We start from the raw sequence: 20,167 nt of genomic DNA, 5'->3' as shown, positions 1-20,167 counted from the left end.
TTGTTCTCTTAAAAGCAGGTTAAACAAATACACTGCAGGCTAGCAGTTTCAAGTCTTAATTGACTTCAATTAACTTGTTAACTTGGGCTGTGAGAACCATCAAAAGTTCCAGTCTCTTAGCATGTAAGAGACATTTTCAGTCAATGCATCGTCACAGCAGTCAACACCCTCTGGAATGCCGCACTAAGGGAGTACAGTGTCTCTCTTTAATTTGTTGGAAATTTCATCTCTATTTCCATGCTAATAAGCACTCTATTAAAAAATGCTTCCTATTCACTTCAGTGTTCTTCTTTTTTTATGCTTTCTGGTTTTGCTATTTTGAGTAACACATTTACTCATCTATTTATTTATCTTTTCACTGAGCATATCATTACTGAGTCTGCTTAATGCTAAGAACTTTAAAGGCATCATAATTCAGTGGTGAAAAACAGACACAAACCTCCGCATTAAATAACTTACAGTTTAATAATAAGACATAAATCAAACGCTAACCAGATAATTAGGAAGATGCTCTGTGATTATCCACGAAAGATATGTTCACAGTGCTGCGAAAGTGTACAGGGGCATCTTTAGCCTCTTCTGGAGACTGGTAGAAAGCTTCTGAAGAAAGTGACATTTGAGACCTGCAGAGGAATGGAACATAAAGTGTTGGGAAATACATACATACTGGGATCTGGAAGAAAAAAAAAGGTTGGTAGAGACTACACATGTGGTGTGTGTGGTCCATTATTTGGAAAGGCCTTAACAAAGATATATAGATATAGATATAGATATAGATAGATAGATAGATAGATAGATAGATAGATAGATAGATAGAAAATCCAGGTGTGGTGGCACATATTTATAAATCCCAGCACCCTGGAGGTAGAAATGTATGGCTATCTGGGGACAGCTGGCCAGCAAGCCTAGTCTACTTAGGTGTCCCATCCCAATGAGAGGCCCTGTCTGTGAAAACAATGTAGATGGCATCCTGAGTTATAACTGCCAAAGTTTCCTCTAGCTTACACACACACACACACACACACACACACACACACACACACACACTTGTTCACCTGCATACACACACACACCTACATACAGACACCCCGCATGCATATATGTGCATAAAAACAGTGTGCTTGTATCATAGACACTTGCACATCAGTGTTTACTGCAGCACCTCTCGAAATACTGAAATTAAGGAACCAACCTGGGTGTTCATCAATAGGAACAGATAAGAAAATGTGGTCTGTAGATGCAATGGAATTTGTTTCTGCTGTAAAGAATGGAAGGTGAAGGCAACTGAAGACTGCCTTGTTGAGTTAATTAAGGCAGTCTCAGAGACACAGATTGCAAGTGTTCTCCCATTTACAGGTCCCAGACTTGATAGATACATAAAGTCACATATACACGGATGATGTCAAAGTAGAAGCAATGCTGTCCAGGGGAACAAAGAGGACTATTGAGGAAGGGGTGGAGTGAGAGGAGAGAGGGCAGTGGAATGCAGGGGGATCGCTGAGAGCATGTTATATACTTGCACTGTGGTTACCTGTGTACACCAAAATGATAAGATAGAATAGAATGTTCAGGGTTCATTGCTAACTTTCTACTTTGTCTTATTTTTTATAATGTTCAGCTATTTATCTATAGATGCAACTCTGCAGCGGCTGGAGCCACACTCTTTCTACAATTTGAGTAAAATGACTCACATGTAAGTACAAGGAAAAGTACAGAATAACGCCAAACCACAACCACCATTAAAAATATTCTTTTACAAATGTTTATTTTACTTTTTCGGTGTCTGGTTGCCAAAATATGCATGCGTAGGTCAGTAGACAACTTACAGAAGTCTGTTCTTTCCTTTCACCTCATGGGTTTTGGGGATAGAGCTCAGGTCATCAGACTGGGTAGCAAGTGCCCTTACAGGCTGAGCCATCTCACCAAACCCACAAAGAAAGTTCTTGAGAATTTGTCAGCATTAGACTCAAAGTAAAAGCACTGCTACAGAGAATGACTGGGAAAAAGAAAGATGAACCCATACAGCCATATATTCTGTACAGAAGAAAACGAACAGCAGCAGAGGGGGTAAATATATAAGTAAATATAAATAGATTTTGACTGCCCTAAACAAAACACAGTGGAATTTAAATCACAGGCAACCCACGCTCCGCATGGTAGCCTGGAGTCCTAAAAATGTGCAAACTGGAACTGGGTAAAGAAACTCCGCTATTAATCAAAAAGTTTGAGTACTTTGTGACTCAAAATTTTGTCAAACATTAAAATTTGTCATACTCTTGCAAACAGAAGGAAAGAAAAGATAGTAAATCTAATATTGCTTGAATGCACAATTTCAAGCATCAAAAATATTTAGAATTATAGTATTTTACTGGGTTGTAAAAGCTTATTAAGAAGCTTATTAAACTGTACTTGTCCATTTCTGCCTTTGTTACGAGAGTTACAAGAAGGTATCTTTCTAAAGTCTTGGCAAATTCTAGGTCCAGATGCTAACAATCAGTCCTCTTTCTTTTGATGTAATAAACTATCTCCAAGATTTCTTTAATGTGGTTTGGTTTTGGTTTTTGAGGAGATTGGTGGAGGTTGGGAGGTTTTTGATGGTTGTTAGTTTGATTTGGTTTAGTTTGGTTTGGCTTAGGATTTTGAGACCAAGTCTCATTTTGTAACCCAACCTAGCCTCAAATTTGTAGCAATCCTACTTCGCTCTCCTAAATGTTGAGATTATAGGCATAAACCACCATGCCTTGCTTTAAGGTAACACAGAGGGTTGAAATAGGGTTCCACTATGTAATCCAGGCTGACTGAGAACTATGTACTACATGATGGCCTTGAACATATGTTCCTCCTACATCAGCCTGCAAGTGCTGAGATTACAGCCACGTAGTGCTTACGTCTGCCCTCCTTCCCTTCTGTCGACAGAAGGGATGTGAGGTTGTGCTTTACAGTACCATTTGTTTAACCTCTTTTGTGATTCCCCTTACTCCTTGCAATCCCCTCCCCGACTCCTCTCTTCTCTAGGTGTCACTTGACAACCTTACTTACCTGAATGGTCCATTGCCTTTTGTTCACTGCTGTTGATGCTCGCTCACATGGGTTGTACTACTTTCATTGTAACACTCTCTGGTGCCCCTCGTTCAAGTTCACTTGTTCAAATAATTGCTTTGTATAAAGCGATTTTCTAGGCTGCAAACCATACCTGGACAATTTTCAAACTTTCCTGCTTACCATTTGTTTGTCTTTGGTAACAACTCAAACCTTCCTCCCCAAATGCTAAGTTCTGGCAAGTCTGCCACTTGTCTTAGAATAAGAGAGAGAAAACTACCTTGTCTAAGGCAGGATTGTCATTTGAAGGTAAAATAGGGTAGCCAGTGGTTTCACTCTGTCTAGGATAGAGGGAATCCCAAAGACATATGTCTTTCAGTTTTAAAACTGTGATAAATATAAAGGCTAGTAGGATCTTGGTTGGGTAGGAATCATAATTTATTACTTCTTTGTTTGTTTGCTTTTGTTTTTTGAGACAGGGTTTCTCTGTGTTAACAGTCCCAGCTGTTCTGGAACTAGATCTGTAGACCAGGTTGGCCTTGAACCCACAGAAATCCCCCTGCTTCTATCTCCCAAGTGCTAGAATTAAAAGCATGTACCACCACCACCCAGATTAATTTAATACTAGGTTAGTGGACACAGCTAAGACCTTTGGAATGTAAATGGTTAGCACTTACACTTCAAACGTTGATGGGCCTTTTTTGCAGAATATCCCAGTAGAGAGTGTTAAATTATTTGCCTGGGACAATGAATAGAATAGACCAGTAAGGTCATGTTCTTATAAACAATAAGATATACACTGTGGACAGTTTCTGTTCTCAATCTCCTTCCTCTTTCTTTCAAGGTGTGTTTCACAGTCATTATCTTTACAGCACAATTTTCAAATGTTGTTTGCAAGGACATTGCAATGCCTCTGTCCCTAAGACTGGACCTGTGAAAACAACCGTAATAAAAACATTATTTGTAGAAAGCTTTCAACCGTAGGAGACATCCAATACCTCACAAGAGCCTGTTGAAGGAGGAATGCTCTTGTCCTCCCTATTTACGGTAAGGAAACTATGACTCAAAGAGATCAAGGACCTTATCCAAAGTTATGTGGCCAGAGTGGCAGAGTCAAGATTCTACCACAAGTCTGGCTGTTCAACAGTAAGAGGAGCAAACTACAGTTCTGTGCTACAATCTACATGAACCTCATCTCACAGACATCAAGCTAAATGAAAGAAGAAAAACACAACTTGCTATATGCATCCATTTATAGGAAAAGTCCACATAAGACAGAGCTGTAGCAATATTTTAGAGCAGGGTCTAGGATGTAACTCAGTGGTCTTGCAAGTACTTAGCAGGCACAGAGCCTTGGGTTTGATCCCAGGCACTAAGAAAGGAGGGAAAGGAGGTGGGGAGAGGGGAGGAGAGGAAAGGAGATCTGGCAGAAAGGAGGAAGTTAAGATAAACTAAAAATGTCCACATGATATTGTTGTCATTGATAGTAATGTGTATTCTAAAACTGGATTGTTATGATGGCCAATTCTGTAAATTTACAAAAAAAAGTCTTGAACCACAGTGTGTGAATTCTGTGGAATAGACAAAATTATCGTTGAACAAAGACTTTCAAGAATTACAAAGATCATATTCCAAGCTTTCCAAATAATGGCATGGATGACTAGACACAATATTCTTGGTGGCCAATCCTCAGAGGCCATCCACAGAAAGAAAGGCCTCCATGGGTTCTCACTGACTTACTTCCCTTGTAAGCATAGAAGTACTGTGAACCTCTTCTAGCCAATCTATGTGTGCCAAAGTTTTAACTTTACTGTTGACAGTCCATGTTTAACAGTTGTTATGACACTTATGTTAACTATATATTCTTGATCAGTGAATGTATGAACCTAATGATATAAGTTACAAACCCATACAATATCACAACACATAGGCTGAATTCTTAAGTCATTGGCATCACAAAATAAACCCAAGCAAGCCATTTAGGCTTACTTTGTCCCTTCCAACTGAAATTGCAACTAACAAACCCTTGACCCTTTTTGCAAGGTTGTCATGTTGTCACTAACTTCCCACTCTAGTGCTCATTGTCATGGCAACATCACTGGCTCTTGTTAATAAATATAAAGATGTCTGTCCTCAGCTGCTTGTCAGACCACTGGAGGGTTTTTTCTTTTCTACCAAAATCTAAAAAGAAAGCGGAGAAGATAAGAAACAAGAACAACTAACAAACAAAGCTTTGAGACTACAGTTAAGAGAAAGGAAATCCATACATTCAGATTGACTGAGAACAAGCCCTTAAGGGCACTCAAATCCGGGGAGGAATTAGGAATCTGTGGCTAATGGTGTATAGTCCCCTGTCCCACCATATAAATCCATTCTCATCTTTTCAGGAACTTTTGTTAAACTAGATTTATCTTTAACAAAAAGGGATGCATTTTACTAACAGTGCTCTTGTAACTCTTGTAGAGAAATCCGAAACACCAGAAGCCTAACTTATATAGATCCTGATGCCCTAACAGAGCTCCCCCTACTCAAGTTCCTGTAAGTGTTGACTCATTCCTTACCACTGTGTGTGTGTGTGTGTGTGTGTGTGTGTGTGTGTGTGGTGGGGTGGATGGGGATGGGTGTGTGGGTGTGGGTGTGCTTTAGAGCTGTGATACTGTTGTCTATCAAGAACCTCCCTAAGATGATATTGTCTAACATCATTTCAATGATGTATGACACAGAGCATTTCTTGTGACTTTTCACCCTTCCCCGTTGGGCAAAGTACCAGGTGAAACAGCTCACATGATTAAAGCCTATCTCAAAAAATCAGCACACAGTTCTGGGACCAGAGACCTGCTCCAAAAGACATGAGGAAAAAAACAGTAAAATATATACATAGTCTTTAAGTGTGAATAAAACAAAACAAAATCCTGGGAGCCAACTGGTCTATTTATTTATTTTAAATAAATAAATAATTTTATATTTACTGACAAAAAGCAATATTAGAAATTTCAAATCTCTCTGGGTTTGAGACCAGCCTGGTCTACAAGAGCTAGTTCCAGGACAGCCTCCAAAGCCACAGAGAAACCCTGTCTTGAAAAAGAAATAAATTCAAGAAGCAAAACCTCAATCCAGAAGTGACACACTTCTGCTTGGCTTTGGCAATAAATGGCAATGACTTATAAACTGGTTATAAACTCCATCAGGGCAGAAGGCATTTTGGTTCTCTTTCATCCTTGCTGCCTAGCACACAATAGATACTCCAGAAAAATATCTTAAATGGGTGTGTAGATTTGACCCAAGGCCCTCAAGACACTAGCTGGAGGAAACTTCTTTCCTGTTTAAAGGCAATTTTAAAATTATAAAACAAAACAGTGTAATGAAAATAAAAATCAACCTTAATCCATGTGCCTAGAAATAACCACTAATTCATTAGTTCATTCCCATCCAGACTTCTAAAACAAAAGTGTATCTCACAGATATTTCAGGAGGTAAATCTTTAAGGATGGATAGAAGGTATTCAGGAAGTATAGGGACAGTGTCAGAAGGGGCAAGAGAGGGATAGGGTACCATGATAAAGACAGAAGCACAAAACCACATAGTGTACTTGGGAGAACTGGAAACAACCCCAGGTTGAAGGGGTAGGAGAGGGAGAGTCCAGGAGTAATGGCATATGTGACTTAAAGGTATCTTGTGGGACAAGGCAGTCAATCCTTTTATGGACTTGCTTTCAACTAAGGGGATAGTCAATCAGGTAATTAGGAGAGACATCAAAGAAGAAAAGGACTCGTTTAGTGGGTTTTGGAGAGCAGAGAGGTCATGGTTCAAAGTCTCCATTGAACTCTCTGGCCTTTTTGTCCTACTCTTTTTCATGAACCCCCAACTACCACTAAACTATTGCCTTATTTCACACACACCCATGGATTATTGCCTCTCTCCTTCTGGATTATCTCATTTATTCATCTTTGAGTTCTCTGTCTCGGGCTGCCTCTTTAATCCAATGTCATCCAATGTCTTTCTCTTTACGAGTCAAGACTGAATTGCCTTTGAACATGTACCAGGGAAACTTGAGTTGTTTTTGCCCTAAAAGAGTTGGGTAGGATCTAAATCTCCCCTTCTCTGTACCAAGCCTTTCAAAACTCACCCTGTCTCCACTAGCTATGTTGAGGCAGCTGAGAAAAGTGTCACAGGAATTAAATCCTGGAGGCATTAGGAGTCTCTAAACGTTTGTGTTCATCTTATATTTTGCACATCTCTTAATCTTGACATTATTTTTCCCTTGATGGCATGAATTTTGGAAGGAGAAGCTATTGTCTTTCAAATTTCCCTTCCTTTCTGAGAATGTTGTTTAAAAGATACTGCTGTATACTCACAGGTCACTACGGCAAAAAAGTAATTCTTAACAAAATAATAATGCAAAGGGAGCCGGGTGTTGGTGGTGCACGCCTTTAATCCCAGCACTCAGGAGGCAGAGGCAGAGGCAGGTGGATCTCTGTGAGTTCGAGGCCAGCCTGATCTGTAAAGCGAGTGCCAGGATAGGCTCCAAAGCTATACAGAGAAACCCTGTCTTGAAAAACAAAAACAAAAACAAAAAATAATAATAATAATAATGCAAAAGGATGTAAATTTGGGGATATGGAGGGAACATGGTCTCTCTGGATGAACTGTAACTCACTATGTAGACAAGGCTGGCCTCAAATTCACAGAGATCCTTCTGCCTCTACCTCAGAGGTGCTAGGATTAATGGCATGGGCCACCATGCCACAATGTAGAATTGAAAACAGGAACAGCTGCGTAGTCATGTGTTCTTCCTCTGTTGGCCTTTTATAGCCCATCCCCCAATACACTCACCCAATGTCTTCCAGTTAAAACAGGGAAATGTTTCCCTCTTTCCTTTCCTCCCTCCCTCTCCTTCTCCTCCCTCTCTTTCCTCTCCTCTCCTCTCCCTTGTACTTTTCCTCTATTTCTAGGAATCTCACTGGGCTCAAGTAACACACAGAGAATTCTAAGCAGGGCATAAGTATCACCACTATTGACTGGATTAAATTATCATGCTTTGAAGAAATATCATCCCATTCTAGGATTAACACTTGCCACAGTTGTGAGGTATTAGTGGAAGACGAGATTTACCTCATAAATTCATGATTTCAGCCATTACAGTGTACTTCCTAGGTGTTGGTTTTCTTACCTAAACTTTCATTTATTTTTTTTTATATAGAGGCATTTTCAACACTGGACTTAGAATATTCCCTGACCTGACAAAAATTTATTCCACTGATGTATTCTTTATACTGTAAGTATGCTCATCATGCATATTTGGTATATTTTGTTTGCCCCTCATAAATGAGATGCAGTCATGGGAACTGGTAAAAGCCAGGAAAAGCAATGGATTCCAAGAGAAAGCAGAAAGCAGGGTAACCATGCTGAAAAGTATGGAGTGAGGCACAAGCTAGAAATGGCCACTGAGTTCACAAACTGAGGGCCACTGGTGATTTTGACAAAAATGATTTTTGTAGGATGAGGCAGGTAGGAAACTGGGTTGGAATGGGTTTGTGCTGGCTAGTTTCATGTCAACTTGACACAAGCTAAAGTCACCCAAGAGGAGGGAACCTCAATTAAGAAAATGTCTCCATAAAATTGGCCTGTAGGCAGACCTGTGAGGCATTTTTAAAATTAGTGATTGGGGGGAGGGCCCAGACCATTGTGGGTGGTACCATCTCTAAGGTGGTGATCCCAGGTTGTATAATAAAGCAGGCTGAGCAAGCCACGAGGAGAAAGCCAGTAAGCAGCACCCCTCCACGTCCTCTGCATCAGCTCCTGCCTCCAGGTTCCTGCCCTGCTGGAGTTCTTGTCCTGACTTCCTTTGATAATGAACTGTGATGTGGAAGCATGAGCTGAATAAACCCTTTCCTCCCCAAGTGACTTTGGTCGTGGTGTTTCATGACAACAATAGTAACTCTAACTAAGACAGAGTTCAATAGAGAATTTGGGGAAAAGAATTACAGAGAGGGAAGAAAGCCAACTCTTCAGGTTTACTCTTGTTCTAGTTTCATTTATGTTGTCAAAAAACAATGGTGGTGAGGGGACCAGAGAAATGGCTCAGAGGTTAAGAGCTCAAGTCTTCTTGTTTTCTGACCTCCATGGGTGCAAGGCACACATACTGGGGAGGAAATGGTTTGTTTGGCTACAGTTCCAAGTTACTGGCCACCATTTCAGGGAAGACAAGCAGCTGATCACCTCCCACCCATAGTCAAGAGCAAAGAGACAATAAACACACCCTTGCTTCCTTGCAACTCAGTGACTTTCCTGTACTCTTATAAGATTTGGGATTCAGTCCATGAAATGGTGCCACCCACATTCAGTGAGGGTCTTCCCACCTCAATTAAGCAGGATAATCCCTAGCCCATTTCTTTTCATGTTTTACACTTGTGTGTTTAGTGTGTATGTGTCTTAATGGGAGTGTGGGATTAGAAGACAACACAAAGGAGTTGGTTCTCTCCTACAATGTAGGTTCTCAGAGTCACACCCCGACAGCAGTGCCTTTACCCACAGAACTGTCTCAAGGCTCCCCACACACACACATCTAATTTTTTTAATGGGAAAAATGATCAAATGATTTCTGAGGGGAATGGCTGAATGGGATCTGATAACAGTGATATGTTATTTTTTATATTTCCTGACAGCGTTTCGCTTTTCTGTGCATTATAGTTGCTTCACTCAAAGCATTAAGGGAGGTTTGGGGTTTTATTTCAACAGTGAAGCAGAGGACTAGAAAATCCAAATGAGTGTGTGATCTGGGGTTCACAGAGCAGACGAGGACATGCTTTTGATTGGCTGATTTTTTTCCCCAAAAGCTGGGACATAAACCAGCTGTCTTACCTAATCATGCAAATGAAAAAAGGATGTATGCAGGAGAACTAACTACAAAGGTTGGATTTGCACTAAATAGTCAGCAAAGTGTAGAATGATTAGCTGCAATCTCTCTCTCTCTCTCTCTCTCTCTCTCTCTCTCTCTCTCTCTCTCTCTCTCTCTCTCTCCTCCCTCCCTACCTCCCTACCTCCCAGTTTTTCTTCAAGATAGGGTTTTTCTGTGTAGCCCTGGTCATCCTAGAACTCACTCTGTAGAGCAGGCTGGCCTCTAACTCAGAGATTCACCTGCCTCTGCCTTCTAGGGACTGTGATTAAATGTGTGTGCCACCACAGCCTGGCATGCTGCAAACTCTCAATATTTTTTCCAGGAAAAAAAGATGAGCATGTTTCTTGACTACAGATAAACCCTGTTTAAACATAAGCAGTCCTCTGGGAGCACCTGCCTGGCAACATTTTGCAAATAGAGTATTCTAAAGATACTGGTGAAATGAAATCCATTGATCCCTTTCCTTTCCCCTGATCCTTGTATTGACATAGAAAATTCTAGTTGCTATGGACACGGCGTTACAGATTCAGAAGTCTCCAAACTCCATCTGCTTCAAGATAAGGAGTAAGGCAGAGACTCATCTCACCCTGGAGCTTGTTTGCTTAATGCATACTTGACTCCAAATGTGTATCCTCTTAGAACAGTTCTCATCACCTCGTGTAACCACCAGAAGCAGATCAAAGAAACAGCTGAAACAGAGATGCATTATGGCCAGTTCTCTAAAGTGTGAATATGCAACAAGAACCCATTTCCAGCATTCTTCTCTCAACTGCTTTTATCATTTTCTCTTGCAGTGAAATCACAGACAACCCTTATATGACTTTGGTCCCTGAAAATGCATTTCAGGGACTGTGTAATGAAACCTTGACCCTGTGAGTATGTCCAGTTTCACTCTTGCCAGCACCTGAATTTTATCTGAGATTATTGCCATGCTTTTCCCAGCTTTAAAAAAAAAAATGTGTCTGAGTTTTACAGAAGCATGTCACCTTATGATGTATGTTCTGGATCTGGAAAGGTTTAGTATGATTGAGTGTTGCCTTGTGGTGTGATATTCTACAGACCACAAGCAGAGTGAGATAATAAGAATTGCATATTCTCTACGACAGGACCCGGAAAGCTGTATACATTGCACTGTCTCATAGCAACTGCCACTGCCAGGCAAAAGTGGCCAAACACATACATAAGTCAGGGGGCAAGTCTGTGTCACAGTTAAGTCCCTTTATAGAAACAGAACGTGGATCAGATTTGGCCTGTAGGCTTTATGGTACATTGTCCTATATCCAAATATCCCCATTCTATACAGGAAGAAACTCCATGGAATGAATGTGACTTTCACAGAGTCACTGAATAGAGAATAGTGCCCTGGGGGCTTTTCGTATTCTGTAATTACACTTTCGCTCAGGCATCACCAACTATGACATAGCTCCTGTAACTGCTTGTTCAATAGAAAACAGTGCTTGTGTTCAGAACATGACCTGCTCTTTGGTTGTCCAAAAGTAGATGCTGAAGGATGGGGATGTAGCTCTGTTAGAATAGTGTTGGCCTGGAATGCACAAAGCCCTGGGTTCCATCACCAGTATCCTATAAACTGGGCATGGTGGCACATGCCTGAAATCCCAGCATCTGGGAAATAAAGGCAGTAGAATCTGAGGTTCAAGATTATCCTTGGCAAGTTCCAGACCCTGCTTCAAAACAGAAATAAACTGAAGTGGATGCTAAACCAAGGATAGCAATAAAACATTCTAATGGGAAAGCTCTGCTGAGAGAAAACAAGTTAATTCTTAGAAATCTCTCCTCTCATAGTGTTGGCAACAAAGTAGAGTTAGGACCATGTCTGCAGACCCCTCTCCCTGTTTTCCACACACTACCCACTCCCACAGACTCAATGCTACTGTTTTTTGGTTGGTTGGTTGGTTGGTTGGTTGGTTGGTTGGTCTTGTGTTTACCTATATGGCCACCTGAGTTCTCTACTGTGGTCACATTACAATCTGGAGTTTTTGTTGGATGCATATATGATTCATTTACTCCCTAGCCAAATTGATCCAAGTTCCTCTCAGCTTTTCGAAGGGACCCTCCTTTCCAAACCTCTAGGAAGCAGGGGTGGTAACATTTCTCACCAGCTCCTGGGAATAGAGGTTTTAAAAAAGTAGCTGCAGAAACATAGCATGTTAAAACATTCAAAGTATTACCACAGAAGGGCAACATCTATCTACCTTCTTATATTCATCTATGCACTCAATTTAATTCCACCTATAACCATTAAGCATTTGGTTTGTGAAAGCTCTGAGGACAAGTAGGGGTTTGTTTGTTTGTTTTAGAAAGAGAGATGACAAAATACACTTTAATTTAAAAATAACAATCTATGCATTCAGATGAATGTCTTCTCCAGCAGTCATCTTAAGAAACAGCTGTCACTCCTCCAGTACTGACACGAGCTTAGCTGTCATCTGAAACCCTTCCCCTTAATATGTCCACATACTTCTTTAAAAAATCCTAGGGTCTGGAGGGATGGCTGAGCAGTTAACAGTGCTTCTGGCCTGCATGGACACCTACACACACACACACACACACACACACACACACACACACACACACACACACACACACACTTAAAAAATGAAAAAGATAAACCTTAAAAAATAACTCCTTTGTAAAGCTTTGTTTACAGCTTTGCCTCAAGGCAAGGCTGGCTCACTGGCCTCTCAGTCTAGAGAATGGAGTTTCAAACTCAGAAATATCTTATATCCTAGACAAGGCATAATGTGAGGTTTTTCTTGAGGAATGTGTATGAGTGAAATTTTATGTACATTTCTGATACTAATGAGGTGAAGCCCAGCTATTTGAAAAGGAACAACACATATCTCACAGGCCATCTGCTTTATTTACTTATTTATTAGGTTCTAGGGAGCCAATGACCCAGAGCATTTCATATGGTAGGCAAGTACCCTTCCACTGAGCTACATGGCCATTGATTTTCCTCTCTCTCTCTCTTTCCCTTGATTTTAGGAAACTATACAACAATGGATTTACTTCAATTCAAGGACATGCTTTCAATGGAACAAAGCTGGATGCTGTGTAAGTTTGGGGTAACCTTGGAAACTGCCACCATTCCCCACATCTCACTTCCAAATGGGCCATCCCAAGGGTCTGAACTCTGTTGACATCTATTTTAAGTATTTCAAGCCTTGAAAGTAATGCTAAAGGAACTTGACAAGGGCCATCTGAAGTGAACACTAAATGTTGGTCCCAGTTCTAAATCCCAAAGCTCTCATTCTCAATAAAATGTATGTGTGTGTTTGTGTGTGTGTGTGTGTGTGTGTGTGTGTGTAAAAATATTCATCTGCTATTACCTGAAGTTGAAGAATGTTGTTACACCCAAAGATGTTTTGAAAAAATTACTCAATCTGTTTTGACATGCTTTTTCCTTTTTAAAAGATAAATGATACCCAAAACAAAACAACAACAAAATAAAAAAAATAGGCTTACATTTTATTTGCAATACCTTTCTTTCTTTTGGGTTTTGTTTTATATTTTGGTTTTTTGTTTTGTTTTGAGGAAGGGTCTTATTATGTAACACTGGCTGTCATGGAACTAGTTATGTAGACAAGACTGACTTGAACTTATGGAGATCTGCTTGCATCTGCCACCCAAGTTCTGCGTCACTTGACATTGCAATACTTTGTTTCTTTAGCAGATATAGATAGATACAGATATTTTTTTTCTTGAGACAGGGTTTCTCTGTGTAACCACCATGGCTATGGTGGAATTCATTCATGTAGACCAGACTGGCCTGGAACTCACTGAGATCCACTTGTCTCTGCCTCCCAAGAGCTAGAATTAAAGTTGTGTACAACTGCCACAGGGTGTAGTTATATATTTTTCCATTTGTTTTCTTTTTTATTTGAGACCGGGTTTCTTTGTATAGCCTGGCTATCATGGAAGTAGCTCAGACCAGACTGGCATTGAACTCACAGAGATTCACCTTCCACTGACTCCTGAGTGCTGGGGTTAAAGGCTTGAACCATTAATACTTGGTTATATTTTTTTAAATTCCAAATTATCTAGCATTTCCTCCTGGAACTTAACTGCTCATTTCTTGCAATGATGTGTTACTGTGATTCTATACTCCCCATCCTTAAAACATTCCTACACAGTTAGCTGATCGTTGGAAAATCTGAAGGCCTTATGAGCCAAATGTGGTGTGTACTACGTTGCCTCTCACATATTATTAGACATGCAAACCGTCTATTCTGATTCAATAGATTTGGGCTGGGCTGTGGGATTGTGTATTTCTAACATACTCTCTCACAATACTGGTGCTGTAGCCCACGGACAACATTTTAGGTAAACTAGCTGCACAACTCTGCCTAGAGGGCCTGAGTGGAAAAGAGCACACATGGCGATTAAATGGTTTGGTTATGATTTTTGCAGGTTAGACACTCATTGTGATGATTCCAATTTTAAAAGATAAATGGTAACAAGTTCTGGATTTCTTTCAGTCAGGCAAGATTCTCTACATACTGTTGGGTGTAGTTTATTGGTTAATGAAAACTTGTTTTTTCCTGCATGTAAGCACTCCAGGTAAAAGATGCCGTGTAAATCCAATTGATGGGCATTATCAAGGGCCTCTGCTCCTTAAATAAGGAAAACTAAGTCAAATTTTCATGTTAATGTGTGTGTGTGTGTGTGTGTGTGTGTGTGTGTGTGTGTGTGTGTGTGTGTGTGTCCACCTGTGTGTCACTGCATGCATCTGGCAGTCTGAGGATAATGTTTGAGAATTAGTTCCTGCCTTCCACCTTGTTGAGGCAGGATCTCTCTTACTGTCATTTTCCCAGCACATCGTACCCCAGCTAGCTGGTCCACAAGCTTCCAGTGGTTCTCCTGTCTCTACCCCTAACCCCACCATAGAAATGCTGGGATTAAAGATATGTGTCACCTTTACTCCAGGCCTTTATTTGGGTTCCAGAAATCAAACTCAGGTAGTCAAGCTTGTCTAGAAAGTGCTCTTAGCCTAAGCCATTCCTCTAGACCCTCACACCATACTTTCAACATAGTTCAACCTTTACTGTGTTTTCAAACTAAGGAAAACATTAATCTTCTATAGCAATTATCCTAGCAGGGTTCAAAGATTGAAATAGCATGATCTCTCTAGAACTGTGTTTACATATCTCCTGGTTGTAGTTTAAATAATTTGTTATCCAAAAGAGCAATCATCTGCTTCTTGGCCAATGTACTGAAATTGTCAGGTCTGACCTCAATTACACCCATTGTTTTAGTGTAACTGAGTAATGTTATTACAGCCAAGTTGGACCAGTCCCACACTTAGGACAAGCACTGAAGCCAAGCAGCAGTTCTGTTGTTAGCTACAAGTTTATGAAAATCATGGCAAGTGGGTGAAAGCTCATCACTCTGTGGTTTCACTGAGAGCCAAGCACATTGTCATCACTCAGATGACAGATCATTGAATATGAGTGTCCTTGCTCAAGAGAAGTTGAAGTGTTTTCAATCATAAGCTAAGTCCCGTGTTCTTTCTCTGGACCTGTCTGTTCTCTCTTTATCTAGTCTTCTAGAACTGAGTGGCATCCACACAGTGTCTGATTCTCTGAGATGAACTCTCTATTGTTGGATCCTAATTATTCAGTTTCTATCTAGCGGTAAACATTCATACCAAAAACAAATACAACTTGGATGTGTTAAGGACTTAACCAGAGAGTAATCATTACGAGCAGAAAAGTCAACACAAACAATGTACTAATTTAGCATCACACATGAGCTGATTAGAAGTAATTCACCAGAGCTTGGAGCCGCTGGGAAAAAAATGACGAAGGTAGAGAAGATTATAGGATTAAGGAGGCTGCTATTTCTCACGGGGTAAGTATTTGAACAGCTTGGAGGATATGCTCCGGGATTGGCTGTCCCTTTGCCTCCTACAGTCTTGAACACTTTCACACCTGTTACTACTGTCGATAAACAAGTGTCTCAATCTCTGCAACCAACAAGATTTCCACAGAGCAATCCAGCTTCAATTTAGACTAATGTAAGAGCTAGGTGGTGGGTCCTATCATTTTTTGAATAAGAAGAGTTGTGTGGGGAAAAAAAAAAAAAAAAAAACAGTTCCCCACAGAAGCAATCCCATGTGAATGGCACAACATAACCAGGCACCAATTATACAGGAATGAGCTGAAATCCAATCTTGGAACTGAAATGGATCCTTCAACAACTCAGAGAACAAAGTCCAGGAGCAACAGCAAATTTACTCAGTACATCATACTCCTCTATTTGACACTGACCACTTCTGTTGCTGAATATAACCTGTCCTATCTGTGAGTTATCCAGAAACAGGGCCTTCATTTCTTGTCAAACAAGTTTTTGCTGAATGGCTGCTGTGTGTCAAGAATGAATCCAGGGCCTGGAAAGATGACTCACCAACTGCTCTTAACCCAGGTTCAATTCCCAGCATTTACATAAAATCTCACTACTGTCTGTAATGCCAGATCCAGGGGGATCTGAACCCCTCTTTTGACCTCTCAGGCACAACATACACATGGTAGGTACACAGACACAAATGCAGGAAAAAAACATTCAATCATATAAAATAGAAATAAGTCTCAAAAAAGAAATTTTAAAAAGTGACTTCAAGCCAGATGATGGTAGTGCACACTTTTAATCCCAGCAGAGGCAGGCGTGTCTCTGGAAATTTGAAGCCAGCCTGGTCTACGTCGTGAGTTCCAGGACAGCCAGAGCTACAGAGAAACCTTGTCTTGAAAACACAAAAATAAAAACAAAAACAAAAACAAAAACAGTGAGTCCAAGAAACTGAACACACACATCCATACCCCACAATACCGAGGTTGTCATTTAGATACTTATCCTCAGCTCATTGCTATCTTCATTTTCCTGACCTCACTGTTGAGAGTAGATTCTCAAGTATTGAAATATGGAAAATTTGACAACTCTTTTCTAGGAAAAGCTTGATTTCTTCACCAGGTTCAAAGAGGCAGAATCTGTGCAAACAATGAGGCATCATTACCCAGGCAGAGTCTGCAGCATCTGTTTTAATTTGGAGGGAACTACTAAGACTTTTCTAGAAGCCCTTCCCAGTATCATATTAGCAATTCTCACTTTAGGGACATCTCTCCTTTTGGCCCTTCTGACAAGTTCTCCTAAACTTTTGAACCTTCTTCTAATGCATCTTCTATTATCAATCCGAGCACAAAATAGTCATTGTCTGAAATAGGTTCCCATCTGGCTTACCAAGTCAGTGTATACAGCACAGACTTGAGATAATCTGTGATCAAGGAACCAGTTTGAGGGGATTGACAGTCCCAGACAATGGCATATGGTTAATTGGAAGTACTTCCTTACTGGATGGTAAAGTTTCTAGATCTGTGATTCCTCACCCTTAGCTTCTGGTGGGATTTGGAAGGAGAAATCAGAACCCAGGACTCAAAGCTAAAAGAGGCAGACCTGAAAACGACCAGAAACTCTCAAGTAAGGGGCTCACTAGCCCAAGGTCAGCCTGGGCTTTATAGGGAGACCCTGTCTCAAAGTACCGACAGACTCCACCAGGAAGAGTGGCATGCTTATTTTTAAGTACCTTATCATCGTCAGAGGTTAAGTAGCCAAACAGCCATGTTGTCTTTTGAGAATGGGGCCTCTGTCAGGCTAGTTCATCTCCGTTCACATTGGCTGCACCGCTTACTGCATTCTTTCTCCCATTCTGGACTCTGGCTGCCTTCCCCAGTTTGAAGCCATCTGCAACATTTCTGGTAAAGTGCACTGCTTATCGACCAGTCTCTTTGTCCTCAGGGGTGTATTAAGTATCAGATGAAAACACTACAGAATTGGACAAGTGATAATTTAGTTCTATGATGATGTCTGATGATTAGAGCAAGCCCATTTTTGCTCTCAGTCACTGGAAATGAAGAGGAGTAAAGAAAGGAGCTCAGTGGAGCTTACTTGATTTGGAGCAGCCTGGGAACAACATGTGACCTATAGCTAGCTCCACTGGCCCGAGAATACGGAAAGTGTTACAAGCAGGTATGACCACTAAGCTCATCACAGTTGTTATGACGTGGTCATCAAGAGCTTCTCAAAAGCTGTTGTTTTCCCAAGGTGGATCTTACCCACTTCAGCTACTACCAAACAAAAGATCTTCATAAACATAATGGGTTTATGACAGGATCAATCTGTGAACATGAGAGTGCTGTGACCCAAGCTTTATATGGCATTGACCCATTGGGAACATGTACCAATGCTTTGGCATCTTACTCAAGTAAGATATAGAAGACTTGTCTTTTCTATGTGAGACTTCATAACACCCTCTGCTATAGACGGTATCTGGAATGTTCCCCCACCCCCACCCCTGGCCTATGACTTAAAGTCTTGTTGTTCTCAGTTTGGTGTTCATAGGAAAGAGTAGAACTTTTTTTTTTTTTTTTTTTTTTTGGTTTTTCGAGACCAGGTTTCTCTGTGGCTTTGGAGGCTGTCCTAGAACTAGCTCTTGTAGTAGACCAGGCTGGTCTTGAACTCACAGAGATCCGCCTGCCTCTGCCTCCTGAGTGCTGGGACTAAAGGTGTGTGCCACCACTGCCCGGCTAACAGTAGAATTTTTAAGAAGATTAGTGGAAGGAAGTTGGGTTACTGAGGACATTCTTTTGGATGGGATATGATACCAGGCCCTTCCTTTTCCTTTGTTATTGACTTCTCAGCCCCTGTAACAAAAGCAGCCTCTTCTGTCTGGTGCTCCTGCCATGGTGAACCATGGTACCACAGACTCAAAACTAATGGAATCAACTCATCTCCATGACCATGAACGGAAGTGATCCATTTCTCTTTTAACGCGGATTGTATCCATCCTTTTGTTATAGCAGAGAGCTATCTAACACAGTCTGGAGGCTCTGTGCTCAGCCACCACTTACAGAGGCCATTTGTAAACAAGCTGCTCAGCATTCACTGCCATCAGGAAGGTCCACTTCCCCAAAGCCACCATAGCATGGGCCAAGTCTTCTTTTATCTTTCATTATTTTTTTTCTTTAAACAGTCACATGTGTCACCCTCAAAGTTTCAAAGTATCAATGTCACTATCTTGAAGGAAAGATTACTTATTTCTTTGCTCATTCACAATTCCCACCCAGTAAGTATTCATGGAGCACTGAACTTAGCAGTGGGTTACAGCGATGAATAAGGCACAGAACTTCCATTCTGGTTGAAAAGACATATTGCCCAATAAGCAGAAAACTAGGCTGGGAGGTGGTGGCACATGCCTTTAACTCGAGCACCCAAGAGGCAGAAGCAGGTGGATCTCTGTAAGTTTGAGGCCACCCTGGTCTACAGAGTGAGTTCCAGGCCAGCCAGGGCTACACAGAGAAACCCTGTCTTGGAAAAAAAAACTCTGTGTGTGTGTGTGTGTGTGTGTGTGTGTGTGTGTGTGTGTGTGTGTGTGTGTGTGCTTGTTTGTTTACTCCCTTAGCATGTCCAGAACAAGGATGATAAAACTCTTGGGCACTTGTGGTCAGTTGTTCTATCCTTATCCACACCGCTCCAGTAAAGATACACTTGGATCCAATTAACTAGAGGGGCCTTTCTTCTTTTTTTTTTTAATTTTTTTATTCGTTTTTATTTAAATTAGAAGCAAGCCTGCATCACATGTCAATCCCAGCTCCCTCTCCCTTCCCTCCTCCCCCTCCCCCCATCAACTCCCCACCCCATACCCTCTCTGCTACCCAGGGAGGGTGAGACCCTCCATGGTGGATGGCCAAAGTCTGTCATATCAACTGGGGCAGGACCTAGGTCCTCCCCCATGTGTCCAGGCTGAGCAAACATCCCTCCACATGGACTGGGCTCCCAAAGTCCATTCATACACCAGGGATAAATACTGGTCTACTACCAGAGGTCTCATAGATTGCTGAGGCCTCCTCACTGACACCCACTTTCAGAGGGGTCTGGATCAGTCCCATGCTGCCCTCCCAACCATCAGTCTGGGGTCCATGAGCTCCCCCTTGTTCAGGTCAGCTGTTTCTGTGGGTTTCTCCAGTCTGGTCTTGACCCCTTTGCTTATCACTCCTCTCTCTTTGCAACTGGATTCCAGGAGTTCAGTTCAGTGTTTAGCTGTGGGTGTCTGCTTCTGCTTCCATCAGCCACTGGATGAAGGCTCTAGGGTGGCATATAGGGTAGTCATCAATCTCATTGTCGGGGAAGGGCATTTAAGGAAGGAGGGGCCTTTCTGGA

At 41.3% G+C, this 20,167-nt stretch overlaps 1 protein-coding gene across 2 annotated transcripts in view; it reads left to right on the top strand.

Annotated features, from left to right (window-relative positions):
• Positions 1 to 20,167, top strand: part of Tshr (thyroid stimulating hormone receptor) — a 122,181-nt gene that overhangs the window by 77,841 nt on the left and 24,173 nt on the right. For both annotated transcript variants that reach the window (XM_035445922.1, XM_035445923.1), the window contains exons 3-7: positions 1,619 to 1,693; positions 5,503 to 5,577; positions 8,240 to 8,314; positions 10,732 to 10,809; positions 12,944 to 13,012. In XM_035445922.1, coding sequence (XP_035301813.1) covers positions 1,619 to 1,693; positions 5,503 to 5,577; positions 8,240 to 8,314; positions 10,732 to 10,809; positions 12,944 to 13,012 — 372 coding nt within the window. The remainder of the gene's footprint in view (positions 1 to 1,618; positions 1,694 to 5,502; positions 5,578 to 8,239; positions 8,315 to 10,731; positions 10,810 to 12,943; positions 13,013 to 20,167) is intronic.

Source organism: Cricetulus griseus, chromosome 5 (assembly GCF_003668045.3).
Source record: "Cricetulus griseus strain 17A/GY chromosome 5, alternate assembly CriGri-PICRH-1.0, whole genome shotgun sequence".
NCBI lineage: Eukaryota > Metazoa > Chordata > Mammalia > Rodentia > Cricetidae > Cricetulus > Cricetulus griseus.
The sequence above is the reverse complement of the archived record's forward strand: the minus strand, read 5'-3'. Positions and strand labels throughout refer to the sequence as shown.